Here is a 23,946-nt window from a genome sequence, read left to right as displayed (position 1 = left end):
GAAATTAATTTATGTTTTCTGTATGCATGTTGTGCATAAAAGTCGATATAAGTACACATAAAAATTACTATACAACCAGTCACCACTAACTAGAATGAAGTATTTTGCTATCTACGGAACCAAACCCCTATTTTAACACTATTATTTGGTCCTAATTTATGCAGCATTTCCGTGAAACGTAACCCCGCATAAAATGAAGGTCTACTGTACATATATATACACTGCACAAAACAATTGAGGGAGCACATGGTTTTAACAAAATTACGCAAAGATGTTGTTTGGTACAGCGAGAACAAAACAAAAAAGGAAGAGGAAAAGAAAATGCGCTGTTCGGCTTCACGGCTGATTATCATTTTTTCTCTATATAATTACCGTGAAATTTATTCTTTATATGGGGCTAAAACTTTTCCCTCCATGGTTTTTGTCCCTAATTTAATTTACATAATTTACTTTATAAGGTTGTGGCAACAGTCTAAAAAATACTTCGACTTTGATTGATTTTCGAATTGATGTGTTGTGTTCTGTGTGCGAGTTGTGGTGCTTTGTTCTTGTCCGAGTGTGAAACTTCTTGAGTTGTGTTTTGAGTTTCTTTGTGCGAATTCTTCTGAATTCATTCATTACAGTCCACTATTAAAACGAATTTTTGTGAACCTTGAACAAAGTCATATTTTTGTGTGAATTCTTTGCTTCATTTATGACTCGTATTCATCAGATGTATACAGGTGTGATTGTGGGTTCATCAAAAAATACCTGAAAGTTTCAAAGCTAGAACGGGGGGGGGGGGGGGTAATCTTTGGCCCCTATTACTTAAGTGCACCTATGCCATAGCATTTAATAGTTCAATAATCGGTGTCAAAATAGTGTGTGTACATTTGATTAAAATTTTAATGGGTTACAAAGTTACTTTTGAGCTGGTGTTATACAAAATTATCTTGATATTTGTCCATCTTAAGAGATAGGTGTCCATCTTGAGGCTCTTGCAAGTATATTTGATGAGTATTATATAATTTTTAAAAAATTGCGCAGGTAGGGAGATAAAAGCATAACAAAAAAACATAATTCTGGTATTTTCGGACATAAAAATACCGGAAATACGTCTGTAAATACCGGAAATTCGGTAAAATACCGGAACACAATCACCCCTGGATGTATACTAATAAGTAACATAAAATGAATAATACATAAATTAAAGCCTACCAGGAAACGGAAGAAGAAAACTTTAGATGTAAATCAGTATTCATGACAAGAAAAACCAGAAAAAGGAGATAAGGGCAAAAATCGGGATGCTGCTGAAACGTCTCTTTTATTGCCATAACTGTGAAGTTCGATAGTGCAGTATTTTTTCTTGAGACAAGGTTACTTGAGAATGTCTCAACAACATGATTTACCCGAATCCATGACATGGCGTGTTATAGGCAGAATGGAATCCGGGCAAATATAATGTAGTGTCTTGGACGCAGTTGGAATCTCCAGAAGCGTTGTTGCAAGGCTGTGGAATTGATTCCAAGAGACAGGAAATGTTAGACGTCAACCAGGGCAAGGTCGGCCACATGCCACTAAAGCAACTGATGACCGGTATACATGGTGCAATCCAAAAGTAATGAGGCTTACTTTATACTGACGCATGCACACCCTGCAGCTCAGGGGTGCAGAAAATGTTTTTAACACCAACATTTCCCCCAATCTGTATGAACATTTCCCCAAAATTTTACAATATGCTATATGTTTCAGATAAAAATTAATTCCTATTACTATAGGTAGAGATAGTTTTGGGGGGAAAAAAAAGCAATTGCATTGTTAAAACTAATAGAATGAACTAGTAGCCTTAGAACTCGGTATCTAAAAAGCAAATTAAGTAAAAGCATGTAAGTTTTAGTTAAAATATCATATCTACATTTATTTTAAATGTAAATTATTATCCAACAAATAGTTGATGAAAATATAAAGAGTGGTGATGCAAAAGAAAATGCATTCAAAAGACACTTGCAGAAAAAAAAATTGGATTTTTCTTTTTTTTAAAAAATTGAATCTGCAAAATTTCCCCCAGATGGTTCAAATTTCCCCCGATCCTAGATCGCCGGATCGGACATATTCTACACCCGTGCTGCAGCTCACTCCGCTTTACAGCAACGGTGGTGGGGGTTGTTGGTTTTACAGCGAATCGCAGGTCAGTTGCCTCCCAGCTTTCGAAACAGCACCATCAGCCTTAACAGTAACCCCTATATGGTGAGTGGAATGGAAAGTTCATCAGAACAATGCAAAGGCATCAAATTATGCATCCGGTTTCCTTCCCAAACATTCTCAACACTTCAACAGGCACTTGGCACTGAGTGTCTGTCCTATTTACAAGAAGAAAAATCGCGCAAGGCTTTTCGAAAGGCCGGGAAGTGGTGACTGACGAAACCATGTCTGGACGCTCGTTCTCCTTTATGCACGATTCTTTGGATTCTGCCTTTTTATCTCTGGCAGAGCTGCAGACTCTGAAAGAAAATGAGATTCTGATACCTGGAATTGTAAAGCTTCCAATTTCTGACTTCATTTACCCAAATTCAGTCCAACTCTGACTGCACAACTCGGTTTTTCATTAATTAAAATTAAAACTAAAAAAGGAGACAAATCCTAAAATGCATGTATTAATTAAATTCATATACTTTTCATCAAGCTAGTTATGAGTTGTTACTCAGTCGAGGCACCAATAGAAACTCAGCACCAACTTCGTTTTTTTTCCTTTTTTTTGGGGGGGTGGGGGGCAGAGTTTTTTTATGTATGACTATGTATATTCTTCAGAATATATGATACAAGCACTTTTTTGTTGCAAATAAAGCGTAATTGCTTCCTAGAGCTCTTGGATGCTCTAGAGTTGTATCCGAAAGTTGTTTGGATGCAACTATAGAGTACTTTACCTTCAATTATAAAATTCAAAATGGGCCTGCATTAGAAGTATGCCCCAAAATTTCTAAATCGAGCTCGGGGAACTACTTTGATATACCCTCCCCCCCCAAATCGGAAATTTGGCGACTTCCAAAAATTGTTGCCATAAAACTTTTTTAAAAAACTCAAAAAATGGTACAAAATACAAGAAAATACTAAATTTGGCAACAACAAAAACCTAAAAGCTGAAAAAACCTAAATTGGCAACACCAAAATTAGAAACAGCAACCCTAAAAAGTACGTAGGGAGGGCCAGATTTGGCGTATAATTTTTGGGGGGGATATATCAAAGTTATACCGAGCTCGGAAGCCACAAGAAAAAAAAAAGTCTTTCTGGCACACCTTTTAGTCTCCTTCGAGTTGACAAAAAGTTCTTCTTCAGTTTGGACTTAGGATTAGACGAGCGTTCAGTTTCCTCCATTTTATAGTTGCTCTTCATCCCTTTATATTATTAAAAATTAAGCATGTGACTATCATAAAACGAAAATTACAAATGTGGAAGAAGTATTAATAGTAATTCCTAAGTAAAATAAGAACTAATGTTGCAAAAAGTAATCAACTTCGAAGTTTATAATAAAACACAACACTGTTTACCGAAAACTTGTCAATTTGAATTTTGTGTCAAATTTTAAGATACGGTCATGGTTTTAAACCACGAAGGCATATCTGAACAAAAAAAAAAAAAGCTAAACACGCAAATCAGAGTTTTACGCCATTACTTTCATAAGGTATTTATTACTATATTAATGTTTTTATTCAGCAACCCATTTAATATTTCCTCAATGCATTGCCGCTTTAGGAAACAAGGGACTGTCTTGCAGGTACACTAGCGTCACCTAACAGTCAGGCTGAATAGCTAATGGTGGGTTAGTATTCCGGTCGGCTGAATAGCTACAGCCCTTAAAATCCGGAAGTTCAGTTCGGCCAAATTATTGATATGTTTATATTTTTCTTTCGCATCAAATGTGTTGATTCAATCCTGTTCAATGCACCGTACACTTGTGTTCCTTTTTTTACTGGCTTTCAAAGGTATTCTATCTCAAAGCGACAGCTGTTCTGCGAATGGCAAGAAGAGCAAACTTTGTGACAGTTCTTCACAAAATGAATGGAGCCCGCAAAAAACTAACAAGTAAATTGCTGGTTCTGTCTGAATTCTTTTTATTCTTTTTTATTTAAATGAAGTATGCATAACTTATATATGAAGAAAATTTCGAAACCATTTTCATTAAAAGTTTACGACGTATTCTATTCATCAAAAAAAAAAAAAGTCTATAATAAATAGGAGAAGAAAGTTGATTAGAAAGCTGGTAACCTTTATTTTTCATAAGACAAGCAGTCTAAAATGGAAAAAAACCTACGAATGTCTCGAAATTTTTTTCGATATATAGAGACTTTTTCGATATATAGAAACAATTTTTCTATGTAATGAACATAGAAGTTTGCTGGGATTTCGATATATAGAAAATTTTAATATGTGGAAGTTAGATATATGGAGGTCCGACTGTACGTTCAGACGCTGTGAAAAAAAAGTCGGAATTCGTTTAGAGGTGATTAAAAGCAAAATTTATGTTTATATTTCAGTGATTAATTTTTTGTGTAGACAATACTTCTTTTTCTTTGAACAAGGAAGTAAAAAATACTCCTCCTCATGTCTATTGAAAACTAAAATTTTAATCAGGTAGAATTTTCTGAATAATCTGAGTTTTCAGTAATCCGAGGTGGCATGAGCCCCAATTACCTCGGATTTTCGAGACTCTACTGTAATTTGTTTTAATTCCAACTTGAATAATCATTCCTTTTATTTATTTTTTTAATTTTAAAAAATCCTTTTTTTTTTTTGTAAAATATTTGACACAAAGTCTTTTGAATTATGTGTAATTAAACTTCTGCTGAAATTTTGTTTAAAAAAACTATTCTATGGACATGGAGGTCTATACTACTATTCCAATGAGCTAAAAACTCATCATGTGTGTATGGGTGGTTCTTCTTAAAACATAACTGGTACTTGGTAATCGACCCAGTAGTGAAAGGCTGAGTACTCGGCCAAAGTGCTACTCGGTACATCTCTAATACGGTGCCTAAAAAAATGTTTGAGAGTGTATGGGGAAATCCCATGGGAAACCCCTGCTCTTGAATGCTAGACAGTAGGAGTGAATAACTTGCCACCAGTAGATCAACTAGGCTATTTTAAGGCTGTGTGTAGCCTTTGTTAATCAATATGTACAGTCGAATCCTGTTTTGATGCAGTTGATAGAACCAGAAAAACCGTTTTGATGTACCAAAATATTTATCACCCTTTGGCCTTTGCTAATATAATATATATATCCAATTTTTATTTTAAAAATATCATGATATTTTGATATTTTCAATATTTATTTTTTCAACTATGGTATTTTCAATATAAAAAGTATATTAATCATAATAATATTGTTGATTTATTATTAAAAATAACTAAAAAGTTATGTAGTATATTTTTATGATGTAGAATACATCATTAATATAACAAAGTATTATAATATTCCTTTTCCCCTTGTATTTTATGTTCATAAAATTATAAGTAATGTAACAATTTTAATTCATATTAAAAGTGCCTAATTAAATATTAAACATTGCTCAAAAATAAAGAAAATGTCTTATGACTGTGCACCCATTAATGCATATTACAAGGGCGCCCATAAAGGGGAGCAAGTGGGGGCTCGAGGCCCCCCCCCCCTTAGAAACTAGAACTTCCTTGCTTTTAATACTTTTTTCTTTGCAAAAATGTAAAAACATTTCTTCTCCAACACATTAATGAATAAGTTATTAAAAATGTCACATATTAATGACTCTAATCTGTCCTGAAATCGGTTTCCATGGGGAAAATATCCTGCTATACCACGGTTAAAATATCTAAGCCCCCCCCCTCCCCCTGCAATTTTGTATATGTGCGCCCATGGCATATTATTTATTTCTGAATCCATATAAAGTAGCTAACAGAAGAAAAATGAGTAAAACAGCTAAATTAGCTCCATTGAAATTGATAGAAATGTAAAATGAAATATTAGATATAAATAATGAAAAAAGCATTATGTAATTTTAAGTCTACATATTGTAATTATAATGTAAAAATATAGAATAGGAAAATAAAGAATGATTTGAGGATGTACAGTGAAGCACCGTTTATACGTTTCTCTTTCATACGTTTTTAAAATGGGTCCCTGCAGAGTCTAATACACATTAACCTATACCTATTATACGTTTTTTCATTTGTACGCTTTTTTCATACAGTCCCTTCAAAAACGTATAAACGGTGCTTCACTGTATTTACTATTTTGAAGACTTTAGTTTGTGCTGATTGAAAATATCGGATGTATATCAAAATATCCGATACATCTATTGTTTTTGAAAATATCATGATATTTTCAAACCCTAGGTCTAAGACTCTTGGCTACTTTGGATTTTTTGCTGAAACGGGAGTTGGCTGTGTATTAGTACTTGAATTATAATTTTAAACCTGTAAAATGTGGATTAAGACTGTCCAAACTTAAAATGTTTAAATTGTTATTATTGAAACAATTTCTTAAAGTTCAAAATAACATATAGACTAAGGGTTTTATTTGAAAATCGTGAATTAAAAAACAATTTATAAGGAAGACATTTATTTAAAATAAGAATCTGTTGCTTTTCTTAAATTTATTGCAAATATAATACAATCTTTTCAAAATAAAATGTCGGTTCAATGTACGTCATAAAATCATGTAATATTTTTATTTTTTTAAATACTGTATGAATTCCTGCACATGCTATTATTTTTTACAGTACAGTAAAACCTGTAAAGTTGACCACCTGTTTAAGTTGACAACTAAATTATGGCACCGCAGGTGGTCAACTTACACATGTTTCACTGTAATTCCTAGATTAAGAATCACTTTATTTAGTTACTGACATTAAAATAATGCATCTTTGTGGAGTGACCCTCAAAAGCCTTCTAATATACAGTGAAATCTCATTACAGCAAATACGAAAATACAATGAAATATCCATTTCAGCAAAATAAGTGTTCAGTCTTATTTTTATTGCCATCACATTGTTTGAATTCGCTTACAGCAAGCAAATTTTGTGGTCACTTGAAGTTCTTATGATTTAACTGAATTTTTTCGGGTTGGTCAAAATGATTAGCGATATCTTTAAGTATATAGCAACTCTAGAATTTAGAAATTGAAGTTGTTGAATGTTCTCAAGAAAGAAATTTTCGTTTTAAATAGCAATAAATTACTCAAAATCACCCAAAATAAAAAAATGTCAAAAGATGTATTGACTTTTAATAAAAAAGCCCCAAAGCCGCATTATTAAAAATATATTGTTTCCATTATCTTATTGCTTAAAATTGGTTTGAATTCTTGTTTTTATTACTATTGTTCTTTTTTTTAGATACTTATTGTATGATGTAAATCCTGGAGAAGGTTTTAATTTAAGGAGAGATGTGTATATGCGAGTTGCTACCGTTGTAAAGATATTGAATCAACAAGACAAGCTAAATCATTGGACATTAGTTTTGCCACCTTGGGGACCTTTATATCATTGGAAAACAAAGAATATTGGTTTTCAAGCTCAGTTACAGTGGTCAAGATTTTTTGATGTTCCTAGTCTTGCAAAATATGTTCCAGTTGTAGAATTAGAAGACTTCTTAAATGGTAAGTGTTTGGAAAAGAGCTGGTTATTTTATAGTTGGGCTTTGTTGATGATTTAAATTTCATTAAACCAATGCTATACATTTCTGGTACCATGTCAATGCATTTTAGCATTGAGCAGAAAATCAGCCATTTTGAGTTGCATTGAATAAGAAGAACAAAAGAAAAAAGAAAACCAGTGAAACCTTTATATATTTTGAAAAACTTGTGTAAACAAAAATCTTTCTATTTCTCTCCCCCCCTCCCCCCCTTTAAAAAAAAAGAAATTCAAAGGCGTGTCAGATTTCTGAAGTGATCAATCGAGATGCCGGAATTATCTCGCCTCCCCCCTCCCCCATCATTGCAGGCATTAAAAAAGGTAGTGTTACAAATTCTGTAAATAGTAATTATTTTTATGATTAATTTGTTGTAATCTGGCTAAATTTGGCGTTTATTCCATTATTCTTCATCTAAAAATTATTGTAGTAACTTAACCTGTAAATAGTTTCTTGTAATGAATATACAACCCCCTTACATTCGAATGAAGTATAGGGTTCCTCCATTTCTGCATGCTAAGATTTGTGAATGGAATAAAAAGAAGATATGAGAAATTTGTAGAACTTTGTAGGATTTTCTAGATATTTCTTCGCTCTGCATAAAACAGCGGGCATCTTGTGAATGGGGGAGTTGGTTCGCTTTCTAACTATAGAGTTTCGTTTCTTGTTGAGCCGCGCTGTGTTATTGCGCATTTGGATGCAAATACTTGTTTTGCCGTTGAGTTTCTGGTGTTATTTGATATTTGCTTAATTGCTGATGATTGATTTAGCAGTTGTAACTACATTTCCTGTACATAGCTGTAAATAAATCTCCTGTGCTTTTCTCAAGAACTGTGTCATCATTTAAAGAAAGTTTGAAGTTGCACCGGACTTGTAACAGAAGGTGCACACTCTTGGCTGGTTTTTAGATAGTAGTCCATTCTCCATACTATGAACAGATGGTTATTAATTATGGACCTAAATCATGGTAATAATGAATGACACAAGCAGATAAATTTAAACACATGTATTTCTTACATGTTAATATTTATCAGTTACTTAAGTAAGAACTAAGAAGTAACACTTTGAATGAGGAATAAAAATTTGAACAATATTTACATGTACTTTTTGTTGGCTAGGACTTTTTAAAAGTATTTTTTGGCTTTAATCTTGTTGTAAAAATCTTCACAACCTAAACCGATCTTTATTTTACAGGTCAGTATTACAAATAAAAAAGAAATTGCCCAAAATATCCTTCACAGTTCATTATTTTTCGACTATTTTGGCCATCTATAATCAAATTTGTCTTTTACCTGGACATGAAGTAAATTGGCCGGGACACTGGGTTTTTGTCTAAAAACCAGTGCTAGTAGTCCCAGTCTATCAGAGACGTGTGGCATATTAACTCATTTATAGACACAAACATTTTTGAAACATCTAACAGTAATAATGCCAATGTAACTAAAGCTTATCATATGAGAAACGCATGCAATGCTTCCCTTTTTTATCTGGAATTAATACACAACTACTACTTTTCATATCCATTTTGGCATGTTCAAGAAAGAAAAAAAAAACTAAAACTTATCATATAAGAAATGCATGCAATGCTTCCCTTTTTTATCTGGAATTAATACATAACTACTACTTTTCATATCCATTTTGACATGTTCAAAAAAAAAAAAAAAATACGTTATATGTGGGACTTTGTTAAGCAGATATCTCAGGTAGGAATTTTTACCCTCTTCCACTGATACAGCTGCTGCAAAAGCCCTTTTTCCACATCAGTGAACTTTCCTCTTTGAGGGGTTTTTATTTATTTAATTAATTAATTATTTTTTTTTTTATTATTATTATTTGATGCAGTAGAGCACTATTTTGGTAATTTTTTCAATGATTTTGCACTTATAAGTTACCATGTGTGAAGTTTAAAGTGGTCTGTTAAGTTTTTTCTCAGTATTAGGTTTTTTAGTTTCAATTTCTTGCAGCTATACTTAGCATTTGAAACCATGGAACACTAAGAAATAGAAGTACCTGCCATACTACAAGCAGTATAATGCCAGTATTTCTTTATTTTTAAAACTGAAATTATTGCTGATGTTAGCAATTCTTATTTAAGCTCTGGAATGATTAAAATCAACTAAACTTATTGTTAATAGCAATGTTTTATTTATTTTATTTGTGTGTGTGTTACATTTGAAGGGTATTCAATGCTTTTCAATTAAAGATCAGTTTTTATTTGAATATCTGGCAAAAAAATCTAGGTGAAATTAACATTTTCTGATCTGTAGTCGTGTTCAGTTTTTTTTACACCTCAAACAGAGTTAAATTTGTATTTGATTTTAGGTATTTTGGTTGAATTATGATCATTAGCACAACCTGAATTCACCTTCTGGGAAGAGAAGTTAAAACAGCTCTTATACATGTGTATAAAAATACTGTAATTGTGTTAGGCTTGGCAAAAATGTGTGAAAATGAAAGACTAGAATTTACCTCCCCTTGCTGCGCTTCAAGTTGTGTGTCTTGTTAAATAGTTAAAACCTTAAAAGCAAAACCAGTGTGAGTTTTTTTCCCTTAATTTTTATTTGTACACCAATTTGTTCAGCATTTGTAGTATTAGCTAAAAAAGCGTTTCATTCAAAGAATATTGACTTAACATTTAGATCTTAGGCTTTTACTGGGTGTCTTTACATCTAGAAGCTCACACCTTTGAATTGAAAAAGGGGTTCCTTGAAACCTCGAAACACGTGTATTCTGAAATCTGTTTATTTGTGCTAAACAACGTTGGATATTTCCTGTTATTTCTCGGCACAAAGGTATTTATTTATTGCTTAATTTAGATCCCTGTTTCAATGATGCAGTAAATATTCCTATATATATATATATAGATATAGATATATAGTTAAAATATAAGTTAGTATATATATATAGTTCAAAATAAAAAATAATAATTAAAAAAAAGCATTTTAAAGGTATGTGTATTGTTAAATTTTAGTAAAGATTTATTTGCATTTACATGAACTAAGCTCACTATTTTAGTCACTTTAGGCAAAAAGATATTTTTACCAAAATGATTTTAACTTTTTCTATCTTCAGCAAAATGCACCAACACTAATTGGCGCTATTATTTAGAGATTAAAAGCAAGAAACTGCCCAACAAGAGAGCTATGTGAGATGGATGTCAAATTTTCTCTTCATTGCCTCTGGGCTGACATAGTGACAAGATTTACAGACATATATTGGAAAATTAATTTTCTTGAGGAGTATTCACATAGAGTTGCATTGTTTTTGCAAGAAATATGTTAAAGGACACACATTTATATTTCGTAAAAAATCAAGTGCACTTTCATTTCAACCAAATATCTTCATCATGGTAATCTTTCAAGACACGCCGCTTTTTATAAAAATTCTCAGTGTCTATCATTAGTTTTGTTCAAGTCAAAAATATGTATATTTCCAGCATATGCAAAAGTTTTTTCATTTTCTGTGAAGAACTTATTTGATTGCAATCTTACAACACATCCTGACTCTTTGTTTACCTTTTCTTAAATCGTTGACAGACAGGAATCATGAATAATGTCTCTTTAAAACATGTAATAACTAATTTTCAAAACATAATTAGAAAATAATAAGTAAAAATTAGAGTTGGTATGTTTTTTAATCTAGATTATGGTTCTAGTGTGGATGCTCTGTACTATTTGCAAAATTATGCCGAAGGCTGGACTGATGTTGGCTGGGAAGAAAAATACCATTTTCGAGATTGCGTGGAGTCTCCCCCTTACAAGCACACTGTAGAGGGTAATTTTATTGGATGGTTTTGGGGTTATGATGATATTTCTGCAAAGAAGTTTCACTGCTTATCCATTCAAGGTTACAGCAGTACTTTAGCAAAGTTCTTGATGTCCAGGAATGAAAGGTAAGTGGCAAATGTCATTTCCTTTAGTTTATTATATTATTTATTATTATTTTTATATTAAAATCAAATTACTGTTAAAATTACATTTTATGATAAATAACTGTCTTCCAATATATTTATTTCTATTGTTATTATGTACAGTAAATCCCTCTAATGTGGACACAATTTTTTGTCCACAATAAAGGGGGGTGTCCATTAGGAGGGGTAGAAATGATGCTAATAAGCCATGTAGTTTTTGTTTGTTTGCATGACTTTTTTGTTTTATTCCTTTTAAATTGATTTTCAAAGTGATGTGGACATTCTGACCCACTTAGAAAGAAATGAGAATTCAAGAATCATTACTAAATGGTAGGAATTAATGCAAATTTCGTAGTTCGTAGTTGTAAGCAGCGGTTTCCTCGATGTTGAATTCGATACTTATCAATTCATGATGGAACTACATTTTCATTGTGGCCATAAGAACACTATAAATATTTCATGTAACAAAACCTTTGTTTTCCATTGTTATCAAAAGAGAAAAATGATACTTCTTTGTCTTGTTTGGCTAGCGCTAATTGTTTTACATTTGTAGCTGAGTTATTTCTTAAATTGCCGAACCGGTTAATTTTAATTTTTTCTGTTTTGTATGTTTCTAATTTCTGAATTATGATTTAATTCTGTCATGCATCATCAATAAAATTCTCAATTATACATGGTGATAGTTTTCTTTATAATTGATCTTTCATTATTTCTTTAAACTTATTAAATTCTGTAATCTTTCTACAATTGATAAATAATAAAAATGGTTTACAACTGACATGCGAAATCTTACCAAGGGTTCTTTGCTATCCCAATACTAAAACTATAACCCTAAACTATAATCGCACTATTTTGGTGATGAAAATTCTCAGCATTAAACATTTTTCTCATTTCGTTCTATGATAATATATTCAAGAAAATATTTTGCATATTGTCCATTCCAACTAAATGTTGCAGTAAAATAAGGTTAGTTAAATTAATTATTTTTTAACTAGGCAGAGATGAAAGCTCTGATTCTTCTGCTGATATCATCAAATCCTTTTTTCGAGCTTAAGATGAAAAAAAAACCATAGTCTTACAAATTTACACAAAACAATAAAAAAAGTTAACTTGTATAATGTTATCCTCTTTCAAAAAAAAAAAAAAAAACATCGAATAGAGGAGCATATTTATTGCTAATTTCATGCAATGCATTAATAAATACTCATAACAAACTGCCTATGTTTACCAACAGACACACGTGGAATGCAATGTTTTACCTTTTTCCGTAATTTTGTAAATCACCGCAAGGTAGCGTATTTGAGTGCTGGTGTTGCGAATAAGAATACAGTAAAAGAAGCAAAATTTTAATGTTCTTGTTTCAAAATAAAAGCAAAAATCACAATCACGACCCTAAATTTGTTACAAAAATCGTAATTTCGAAAACTGTGCATTAAAAAATTTGCGAACTAAAAACATACAAATCTCTTACTCGATTTTGTAAAATATACATTTCTGATGATCGTTAACTCGTTCAACTACTTTATTTCTCCTTTAAAAAAGGTTATTTTAAAGTTTTGCACTACTTTTTAAGCAACTAGTTTCCAAAAACATTGTTTATTTTCACAAGTCAAAACAAAAATGATTCTTCCAAAATGAATAAAAAGCAGTGCAATTGCATAAATTTCTTTTGTAATACATATGAACAAAAAAAAACCAAAAAAAAACTGCCCTTGCATCAAAAGGAGTCTAGACATTTTCAAACAAATACACCATGGAGACCTTTTTTTAAAATCATTGTGTTTTATTATCTTTCTTTTTTTTTTAGATAAGAAAACCTGTGCATGGAGGGGGAAACTAAACATCTGTAAAGGCTTTCTAAGTGAAGCAGAAAATGTTATCTTTTTTTTTTTTTTTTTTGGTGGGAGTGACAAATGAAGATGATCCGGGTGAGGGGGGGGGGGGGTAAATTCAGGGGGGTTATAAAATGATTTCACTTTCCACAAAAAAACGTGGGGGGGGGCTATAATTGATAGGAGGGTTACTTTTGGGATTTTAGGGTATGTTACAAAATTCACCTGATTTAAATCAATGATTTATTTTTTTTTAAATCACTTTATTTAAATCATGATTTAAATCAAGGAACTCTGCAGCAAAATGATAGCATAAATGATCAAACTGTCTATAGCAATATTTTTTTAGGTCCCAACAGTATCGATTTAGACAGGTTTTACTGCACTGTGGGAGCAAGAGACCCAGTAGAAATTTAGATTTAGCTAAGAAGCCTCTCATATCAAATATTTTTGAAATCAATAGTTATCTTTTTGAAATCTTTTAGTGCCATTATGATTGATCGTGCTGAAGTTATTCTACATGATACATTTGGTGATGCCGAATACTGGTTGGTGAGTAGTTGAGTTATCCACATAATCATATTTACTGAGATGATGAATGAATGACTAAATATTTTTGTTTATATTGAAAAGTATTCATTTTATGATTCATTAAGGCTTCTTTTTACTTTAAAGGTTAGGAGGAGCATGGTTTTTTCTAAAAAACTTACAGAATTAGGTGATGTGTTCAGAAAATTCTACTTAAATTCATCTGACAAAGTAGACAAAACTGAAAAAAAATCTGTTTCTAATCGTGCCCATCGCACTGCTGTTGGTGGTCCGTATGTTGCTGTGCATTTACGAAGGCGAGATTTTGTGTCTGCTAGACCAAAAGAAGTTCCATCAATGAAATGGGCATCTGAGCAAATTTTGAAGTATCTGAAAATGTACAAATTGCAGAAGGTTTTTGTGGCTTCCGATGCATCTGAATCTGGTTAGTATTTAGAATGTATGCAGTAATTATTGTAATAAATACCGGCATATCTAATTGTGGAAGGGAGATGGGAATAATTTTTAGTGTCTAGTCATCTGCTGTTTCCGAAATATTTTAGTTATATAAAGTTAGTGATGTGAGTCAAGAATATTCTCTGAGAAAGAAATTATTCTTAGAATATTCTCCTGCTGTTGAAATTAGGAGAATAATCAAGAACATTTTTCTTATTTTTTAAAGTAACCGAAAAGCGTTATATATGCAATTAGCAGTACCCGCACTGCGATGCCCGCGCTAAGAACTTGAAGAAAGTCCGTTGAATAAAAAAAAACCATGACCCCCCCCCTCCCCCACTGAAGTGAAATGATCATTTTTCTTTGACTAAAATGCATACACACCTTTTTAAAAAAATCTATTAAGGTTTGTTTGGAATTTAAAACTACTCAATAAAATATTAAATTAGATTTACTGTTGCTTTAAAACTTAAAATAATCCTCGTGTTAACTTTCATTTATATGTGCTAATGGGGGTACCACAGTACCCTTGGTGACCCCCAAGCGTACGCCTATGCATCTGTCTAACTGAAAAAGAAAAGAACTTCCCCGATAGTGACATTCAAAAATTGTGGTCAGAAAAAAGAGAAGGTAGTATATTTCATTTGGTTAAAAACAAATCAAACGCTACTTAGGATTTCAAAGCAATTCTTTAAAACGTTAAATTACACATACATTTAAAACTTCAAATAATCCTCCAACTTCTGCTATCGCCTAACTCCCCAAGCACCATGCTACTGGAACCCAACATTTTCGCAAGTGAAGCAGATGTTTTTTTTTCCTATTAAAAAATTTTCGCCAAAAAATCAAAAAATAAATAAATTATCAAGTTACATTAACAGCACTTTTCAAAAGTAAATAGTTCCGCAAATCTATTGTGTATCGCCAAACTTGCCGTTTGACCCTGCTATGTTAACCCAGCCGATTAGCAAGTGAAAAGAACTATGATCAATTAGCGATCCGAACAAAGAAAGAAAAAATCCCTTGATTAGAAGGAATCCCCCCCTTTCCCCTCTGACATACAAAAATCATTTTCTTTTTCTAAAATGCTTAAACACCCTTTAAAATCCTAAAAACATTTACTTGCAATTCAAATATTTTGCCAAATAGACTAAAATGACACTAACAGTAGCTTTCAAATTGTAAAATAATCTCGCAACTCTTATTATTTATCGCCAAGCGACCGCGCTACAGTAACCCACCCAATTAGCAAGCGAAGCGAACTCCGACCGATTAGCGATCCAATCTTTCTAACGAAAACGTTTAAACGAAATTTCCCTAGCAGAAAAACTGTTAACATTTTAGTCAAGTTTTCTTTTAGATAAGTAAAATAAAAAAAAAAGAAATAACCCACCCACTTATTTCTTCAAAATACATTTTTGCCCCATGCAGATCAGGTTCGGACAAATTGCTTTGATGTAAACAAACGAACAACATTGAATCGGTAGTGACGTCATTTGGGCGATTCACTCATTTGAACTGGATTGGGTTTTGATTAGTTCCTGCAGGTGATAACCGTGAAATGTTTTCTAAAGTTTTCGTGTATGGCAACTGCTTGTTATTTTGCATAAGCGATTAAAATTTTGAATGTTGGTTGTTTCACCATGTGTTTTCACGTCTATGTAATGCTGCAGGTTTCGGAGCTCTCTCTCTCCCTTAGTTTTTTTTGTGTGTGATGTCTGCACGTTAATGTCATCCAGTCCAGTTCAACAAAAATGGGGTAATTATATTGAATGTCCTATCCCGTGAAGATGCATCTTTTCTAAAGTAATTCGAAATAAGTAGTTAGCCATTTTTGATGAGATGTTGTTCCTGTTAGTATAATGCTATATTTTTAATGTTCCTGTTGAAATGGATTCAATGTAAGTTAAATACAGTGTCTAAGTTTTTGCTCATTCAATATCTTTACTAATAATAAAGCAGAAAGTCTCTCTGTCCGGAGGATGTCTGGATGTCTGTAGGATGTCCGTAGGATGTCTGTGACGCGCATAGCGCCTAAACCGTTCGGCCGATTCTCATGAAATTTGGCACAAAGTTAGTATGTAGCATGGGGGTGTGCACCTCGAAGCGATTTTTCGAAAATTCGATGTGGTTCTTTTTTTATTCCAATTTTAAGAAAAAAAACTATCATAAATTACGAAATTATCATAACGTGGAACCGTAACATGGGCACAAGCCAATTGGCGAGATACGAAATTATCATCTTCTTTATCTTTACTAATAATAAAGCAGAAAGTCTCTCTGTCCGGAGGATGTCTAGATGTCTGGATGTCTGTAGGATGTCTGTAGGATATCTGTAGGATGTCTGTGACGCGCATAGCGCCTAAACCGTTTGGCCGATTTTCATGAAATTTGGCACAAAGTTAGTATGTAGCATGGGGGTGTGCACCTCGAAGCGATTTTTCGAAAATTCGATGTGGTTCTTTTTTTATTCCAATTTTAAGAAAAAAACTATCATAAATTACGAAATCATCATAACTTGGAACCGTAACATGGGCACAAGCCAATTGGCGAGATACGAAATTATCATAGCGTGGAACTGTAACGTCGGTACAAGCCAATTGGCGAGAAAATTCACCACACATTATTTGTAAATATACAAGCGAACCAAAAGACCTTTAATTTTTCTATTACGGGCAAAGCCGTGCAGGTGCCACTAGTGCTAAAATAAAAAGGATATTTTTTTTCTTCCTTTACTTTGTTCGTCATGTGCTTATTTCAACTGCTACTCTGCTAAATATTTCCGAGGTCTGCATGCTTCCTTCAGGCCTATAAAAACAACATAATTAAAAACCAAGTTACATCTAGGAAAAAAAGGAAATCCCGTACCCTGTAAAATGTTAGACATGAAAGACTTTTTTTAAAATATGCTTACATTGTCATGATGTTTGCTCCGTCTTTTCTAATTTCTATTTTAATCGAACGTTTGCATTTATTTATGACTCGATATATTCATTTAGCAAATAATTTTAATCGCGTTAAAGGATCATCAAAAGTCTGTGGCAAATTAGTTTAATTGGGTCTTTTATTTGACAGATTTTTTTACTTTAAATCGCTTGGTTTAATTATTTGAAAAGTAACTAATTAGTCTTGTTTCTAAGCTTGTTTCTTGTTCAAAGAAGAAAAAAAAAGAAGTACATTGACAAAATAATGCATGGTTTTGCCAAATAAGTAGTTTCTATGGTTTTAAAAGTTTTTTTTCTGAAAGACCATGCTTAAAACCATAGGATCTAACCATTTTAAAATATTTTGACAAAGTTAAATATTCTTTAACAATTATTTCAAACAATGCAATTCCATTTTTTATGCTTCTGCACATAACATCACGAGTGATGCAATACCGATCACTGATGCCATTAGCGCAGAATGCAATATTTAATTTGCTCCTTTACTCACATGTACTAGCAACGATATGGTTGATAGCAAGTGTAAAGCGCACTATTTATTTCACTACTGAAATATCATATGCTGGAAACACGGTAGACAGCAATCTCAAATATTCAGCGCCAGTGGAGATGCAACAAAGTACATCAGTTGTGATTCACAAGGACTACGCCTTGGAAATTTAAAAAAAAATAATGAAAAGTTAAGTGTTGGGAAAATTAAGGTTTTATCTCGCTCCATGTTGTTTTTTGCTTATTCCAACAATGTGACTAAAGTACAGTGATTAAAAGTAATACTTTTGACTGAAGGAAACAACCCCATTGATCAGAAGAGGGACAGACCCAGCGCCCTCCTGAAAAGTTCTGGGGGGAAACACTAGAATGCTACTTTTCATTTATGAGAATTTTATATAAATGTTGCACTTAGACTTGTATGGTCCTAGGATTTGGAGTTGAACCATTCCAAATACCCACCAAGTACTTGAGTATGCTTGTTTAATGTTTAAAAGTCTTGTAGTCATTCTCCAGCAAGCATAGGTGCTGAGTTTTTGGATGCTTTCCCACCTCTTCAGTACAAAACCTAAGTTGTGGAAGTGACCTTGAGTTGTTCCTCTTTTTTTGTCGATATTTTTCTTTTATTAAAGTTTATTATTCATATATAATTTTATCATAAAGACAGCATTTTGTTTCCTCTTTCTTTCTTCTTAGAATTTCTCGAGTTGAAAAGTTACATTCCCGATGCTATACAATTTGTTCCTACCCTAAATGTACATAGGGACATTTTAGATGGTGGTGTTGCTATTGTGGATCAATGGATTTGTGCTCATGGAAGGTTTGTCCTTTTCATAAATATTAAATGTAGTTTTTTGTATTTAAACTTGTTTTAGCAAAAATGTTCTAAACTCAAAGTTCTTCTTTTAGGATGCCAAGGATTAAAAAGTTCAGAATCAGATTGCATGCAATCTTTAAAAAAAACTTGCTGTGTGTTTTCCACTATAGTATTCTATCCCATGAATGTAAATAATTTGTTGGTTAGAAAGTTCAGAATTGGATTGCAGCCGAGCTTAAATAACTTGCTGTGTATTTTCCACTATCGTATTCTGTCCCATAAATGTAAATAATTTGTTGGTTAGCAATATTTTAATTCTTTTTGGGTTGTGAATAAATGGAAATTGGCTACTTGAATAAAAAATATCCATTCATTTCTCAGTCTGTCATGACTTGAATATTATTGTTGTTAGCTTATTTTTTTTATTAAATTCTTGTTCTAATTATTCCTCTAAACATAAAAGACAAGTCAAAAGGTAATATAGGAGCAATTTTCTAGACAGTTGTTATTTTGCACTCCTGACTTTTCAATTTCGCAACTTTTCACAAAGGGTGAAGTTTGTTGGCAATTTTGGGAAAAGCAAGATACGTATTTTTTTAAACTGTAAAAATACACAAAATGTCTTCAGTTATTTTGGAGGTTGTGAGAGTTTAAATTTGTAAATTTGACAAATTTTATGAATACAAATTATTTTCTTAGTCTTCCTTGATTTTGGTTCATGAATCAATTTGTCTAAAATGCAAACAAATGTACTAAAAATGATTAAGTACTGAAACATTTTGAAACTGCTAATCAACTATTTTTTTAAATGCATTTCAATTTAAACTTACCGATGCACCATTTGAAAGATTAACTTCCAACAAATCGGGCATCTAAATATTTGTATGATTTTATTCTTAGTATATCTTTATTCTCCACATGTCTATAACTTTTACACTGGGTGGTAGTGACATTTTAACATTTCACCTGACAAGACATAAAATGTGACTACCTTTAGTAGAGTAAAAATAGGAGTCGGACACAAACATCCAAAAAAAAAAGTTTAAACCAGTTGCAAATTGTTTATTACCCTCCCAATAAGAGCAGGTAAAAAGTCCCACCCAATTGTACATCGGGTTTCAGAAAATGGGGGGCATCTAAAAATTGCTGTTTTGGGTATTTTTTCAGAATTTTTAGAGTGCATTTCAAGTTTAAATATTATGTTATACTAAATTTAAAGCATAAAATTAAATGTTTTTACCACCCAAAAGGGATGACACAACCCACTAATAACCCCTCCCCGTAAAACGAAGCATTACCCCCCTACATACATTTCAAGTGGAAATATTTTTTCATGCAAATTTAAAGTTAGAAATCAAATGTGTCCATCCTCCGAGAGCAACAGCACACCTCCTTACAAAGCTGCCCCCCCCCAAATAAAATGACACCTCAATTCCCACCCCTCCCCTCCTTTCAAGTAGAAGTATTATGCAAATAATTAATAATTTCATGCAAATTTAAAATGCATTAAATCAGGACTGTCCACCCCCAAGAACAGTGACTTACCTCCCAAAAAGGAAATAATATACTTTATAATAATATAAAGGAATAATATAAAAGGAAATAAGATTACCCCCCCCCCACCCCTCCGCCTCCCCCTCTCCCTCTCTGGTGGCACATTTGATTAAATGGTCAGAAAAATTATGCCAAACTGTTTTTTCCCATAAACTTTGCTTTTTTCGCTATATTTAAAATTGAAGTTTTTAGCTTACGTGATGTATACATGCGTGCCTCAAATATGTCATCAGATTAAGGCTATAACTCTTCATCAGAACTGGAGTTTTTAAATGATTTCTCCCCTAAGCTTTTAACAAAACTCTTTGTTATCAAGATCTTTTATGGTATCTAGATCATTATTGTTGCAACTATGTCTTACACAGTTTGTGCATATACTTCAGTCCACTTTCACACTTTTCAAACATTCACTATATCTAATGAATCTCTCAAAGCAAGTACAAGATATGAGTCACAGAAAGTCTTCTAGTGCAGAAGGCATGGCTGTTATGATAGGACGCAGATGATATATCTGTAGTTGTTTCTCCTTCTTTGAATCTATCTTCTATCCATCAAAAATGACAGTAGCTTTCCCTTACAAGTGGCATATACACTGCATTGCTGGCACATTTCCTTGAAGCTTGCAGATCATTACCAAAAAAAAAAAAAAAAACATGATGGAGAAGGTATCTTCCATCTGTTACATATATGACACCAGCTGTTTGTTTTGTGATGGTGAATGGGTGGATGGATCTTTTACTTCAAGTACAGTAAAATCCCTCTAATGCGGACACTAACGGGACAAATTTTTTTGTCCGCAGTAGAGAGGTGTCCGCAGGGCAGGGGTTTAATAATGTTATTTGCATTGGAACTGGGGAATTAAAAATTGTCCGCATAAGAGGGGTGTCCGTTAGGAGGGGTTTTACTGTAATAACACTATAACGATACAGGATTTCTTTCCTTATGAATCCAGATTCATCGAATACTGATTGAGGATCAGCTGATAACTTGTACTGGAAGTTTTTAGCAATTTGTTATTGCATTTTTACTGTACATACCATTCGGTGTAAAAGATGGTTTGAGTTGACACATTTTTACAGATAGTTACTACTCTCATATCAGAAGCTTGAGGCTTAACTGCATATTTCCTTTACAAAGAAATGCCACTAAATTTTTTGCCTTCAATATCCTTTTATGTTACTACCGCAATGTTAAAGGCATCATCACAACTCACCTTATTATCAGTGACCGACCAGTATCAGCGAGCAATACCACTGCAATACTTCTGGTGACTTTAGAAACGGATTGTGATCTCTAAACTGAGAGACAAAAAAGTGTAAATATTTAGCATTCTACTGTTGTATTGCTCACTGCTCTCATCAAGACTTGTTCGATTGTTCAGTTTATACAGGTTCTGGACCACTAAAATTTGTCACTGCGTTGGATTGTTGGGTAGCCTGAGGTAACACCTTTATCAAATTTTTTTATGGCATAATGAACTCAAAAGTTTCAGACATTGTTGCTAGTATATGTGCGCATATTTAGCATAATTCACATAATGGGCTACTGCGTAAAAGAGACACAGCTTGGTGTTTGCAAACGAGAACTCTCACAGACTTAGAGGGCGCAGAATTGCAGCACTGTCCGTCTCACTACTGGCGATTTCGGTTTATCCCCCTTTACGGAGATGGCAAAAGATCGTAAAAAAGTTGAAGTAAATTAATTAAGAAGAAGGAGGGAAACCTCAGCCAATTTGTACTTTTTTTTTTTTGGGCTGCACAGCAATTTAGTTTTAGATATCACTCCAGCACTCTAAACAGTTAAATAACTCCAGTCACAACTAAATTGGTTACTGAGATCGCTTAGATCATTTTAGGTTTAGTCGTCTGATATTACTGTATTATTGTGTGGCATTTTGTACTTAAGAAAAGTTAAAAACCAGTGAAATTTTTCCGTTAACTTCTCTGCAATTGTCGATTTAAGAATGAAAATTACACTCCCCCCCCCCCCCCAAAGTGATGGCACACCCCTCAAGTATTAACTATTACCCATCTTAAATAAAAAATCTCAAAAAAGATAGAAATACCACTTGAAAAAACTACCTTAAAAATTCCAATGACGGCAATCTTTGCGATGGACCCCAGCCCCCTAGGGGGAGACTCCAGTTAATTAGCCTTTTTGTCTATTACAGTTTATTATTTTACTGTTATAGAATGGTTTCTGCGATTTTTGAGTAATTTTGTTAAAGAAATTATTTTTTTAAAGAGGATTATTTTGCCCCCCCCCCCCCTTTCCCCCCAAACCCGACCCTCAGAATGCTGGAACTTTTTACCTTTTCTTGCTGGAAGGGTTAGAAGTAATTTGCAAAAGGTTTAAACTTTTTTTTTTAATGTTTGGGTTGGGCCATTTTTTACCCTAATTTTACTGTACTACTTTTTACATGTTTTGTGCAAAGGTTCACCTTTTATAAGCATTAAAAGAAATTGCACAATAATGTTAAAAGTAACTCATTATAAGTAATAAGGATAGTTATGACAGACATATCTTTTTCTCAACTTGATATTAATACACCTAATGAAAAAACTTTAAAATTTCCACTCCCTAAATTCTTATTTTACTAACAAAGATGCCAGTTGCACCTAGTGAGCATGAAAGCCTGTAAAAACTGTGGGATGGCAATGACACAAAATGCTGGGGACAAGTTTCAAGGGACGTATTAATGTATGCAATCAAGCAGAAAAGAAAGTTGTTTTCAAATTTTTAGATACTTGAAGCATTGTAAAAATCTATTTTAGACACCTTTTAGTTTTTTGTACTTTCTTGGTAGACCATTAGAGACAGAAAATCTGATTAGGGCCTAGGAGTTGGTAATTTACCTTTTAGTACTTATATTAAGCCTCCACATGAATAAGTGTTATGTAGCCCTGTTAAATGCCTGTTATATTGTTCTTTAGAAGGTGACAAATTAATAATAAAAATGTAAGAAGTAGAAAGACTTTTCTAAGGTTTCTGTGAGCCTGGGATAATTGAACTTAAGGTTATATATTTCCTGAATGGACATTACCATATCCCGCTTAGGAAATTTTTCAAAATTAACAGTTTAAATATTTTTGTTTGGATCCTCAAACGAAATTCAGATTCCTTAAAATTCCTTTTGACTTTGAAAAATGAGAATGCATTCTGCAATGAGAAATTAACTAAAATTAAAGAGTTTTAATAGCTTGTAAAAAAGAGTGAACTTCTAGATGGTTAAAAGGAGCTTTTAAAGAAAGATAGAAGAAAGAAAAGAAAAAGAAAGAAAGTAAGAAGACTAGAAGTAAAGAAAGCTCTAAGCCTTTTTGTTCATTTTTCTGATTTTTTTTTTTTTAATTTTTTTCATTTGCTGCTTTTCTTTTCTCCATTACCGCAGTTACCTTAATTTTGCATTCCTACTGGTTCTTAAGTTTCAGGCTTTTAAACTACTTTAATTCTTTTTTACAAAAAGTGAACATTTTTATTGTAAAATTTGTTTATCCAAGAAAAAAAGTACTTACATTCTTCTGTCTTCCCACTTATTTCCAGGTTTTTCATTGGCACGTTTGAGTCTACTTTTTCTTTTCGTATTCAAGAGGAGCGTGAATTATTAGGTTTTAAAGCTGAAACAACCTTTAACAGATTATGTGGAGACAATCAAACCTCATGCCAACAACCTTCAAAATGGACGATTGTATATAAATAAAGTTATTGTTTTTATTTAAATCACTTATGTGAATGTTGAGTTTCTTTTAATAATTCATTCTAAGCATTTTTCATGTGCAGAGA

At 32.7% G+C, this 23,946-nt stretch overlaps 1 protein-coding gene across 1 annotated transcript; it reads left to right on the top strand.

Moving 5' to 3' along the window:
• Positions 1-3,847: 3,847 nt before the first annotated feature.
• On the top strand, positions 3,848-23,869 carry LOC129216916 (GDP-fucose protein O-fucosyltransferase 2-like). Its single transcript, XM_054851134.1, has 7 exons — positions 3,848-4,059; positions 7,341-7,603; positions 11,278-11,527; positions 13,863-13,929; positions 14,053-14,350; positions 18,492-18,615; positions 23,707-23,869. The coding sequence occupies exons 1-7, from the start codon at positions 3,917-3,919 to the stop codon at positions 23,861-23,863; spliced, it is 1,302 nt and encodes a 433-aa protein (XP_054707109.1). The 5' UTR covers positions 3,848-3,916; the 3' UTR covers positions 23,864-23,869.
• The last annotated feature ends 77 nt before the right edge of the window (positions 23,870-23,946 follow it).

This window comes from Uloborus diversus, chromosome 2, assembly GCF_026930045.1.
Source record: "Uloborus diversus isolate 005 chromosome 2, Udiv.v.3.1, whole genome shotgun sequence".
NCBI classification, from domain to species: Eukaryota; Metazoa; Arthropoda; class Arachnida; order Araneae; family Uloboridae; genus Uloborus; species Uloborus diversus.
Note: the sequence above shows the minus strand (reverse complement) of the source record. Positions and strands in the feature narration are given on the sequence as shown.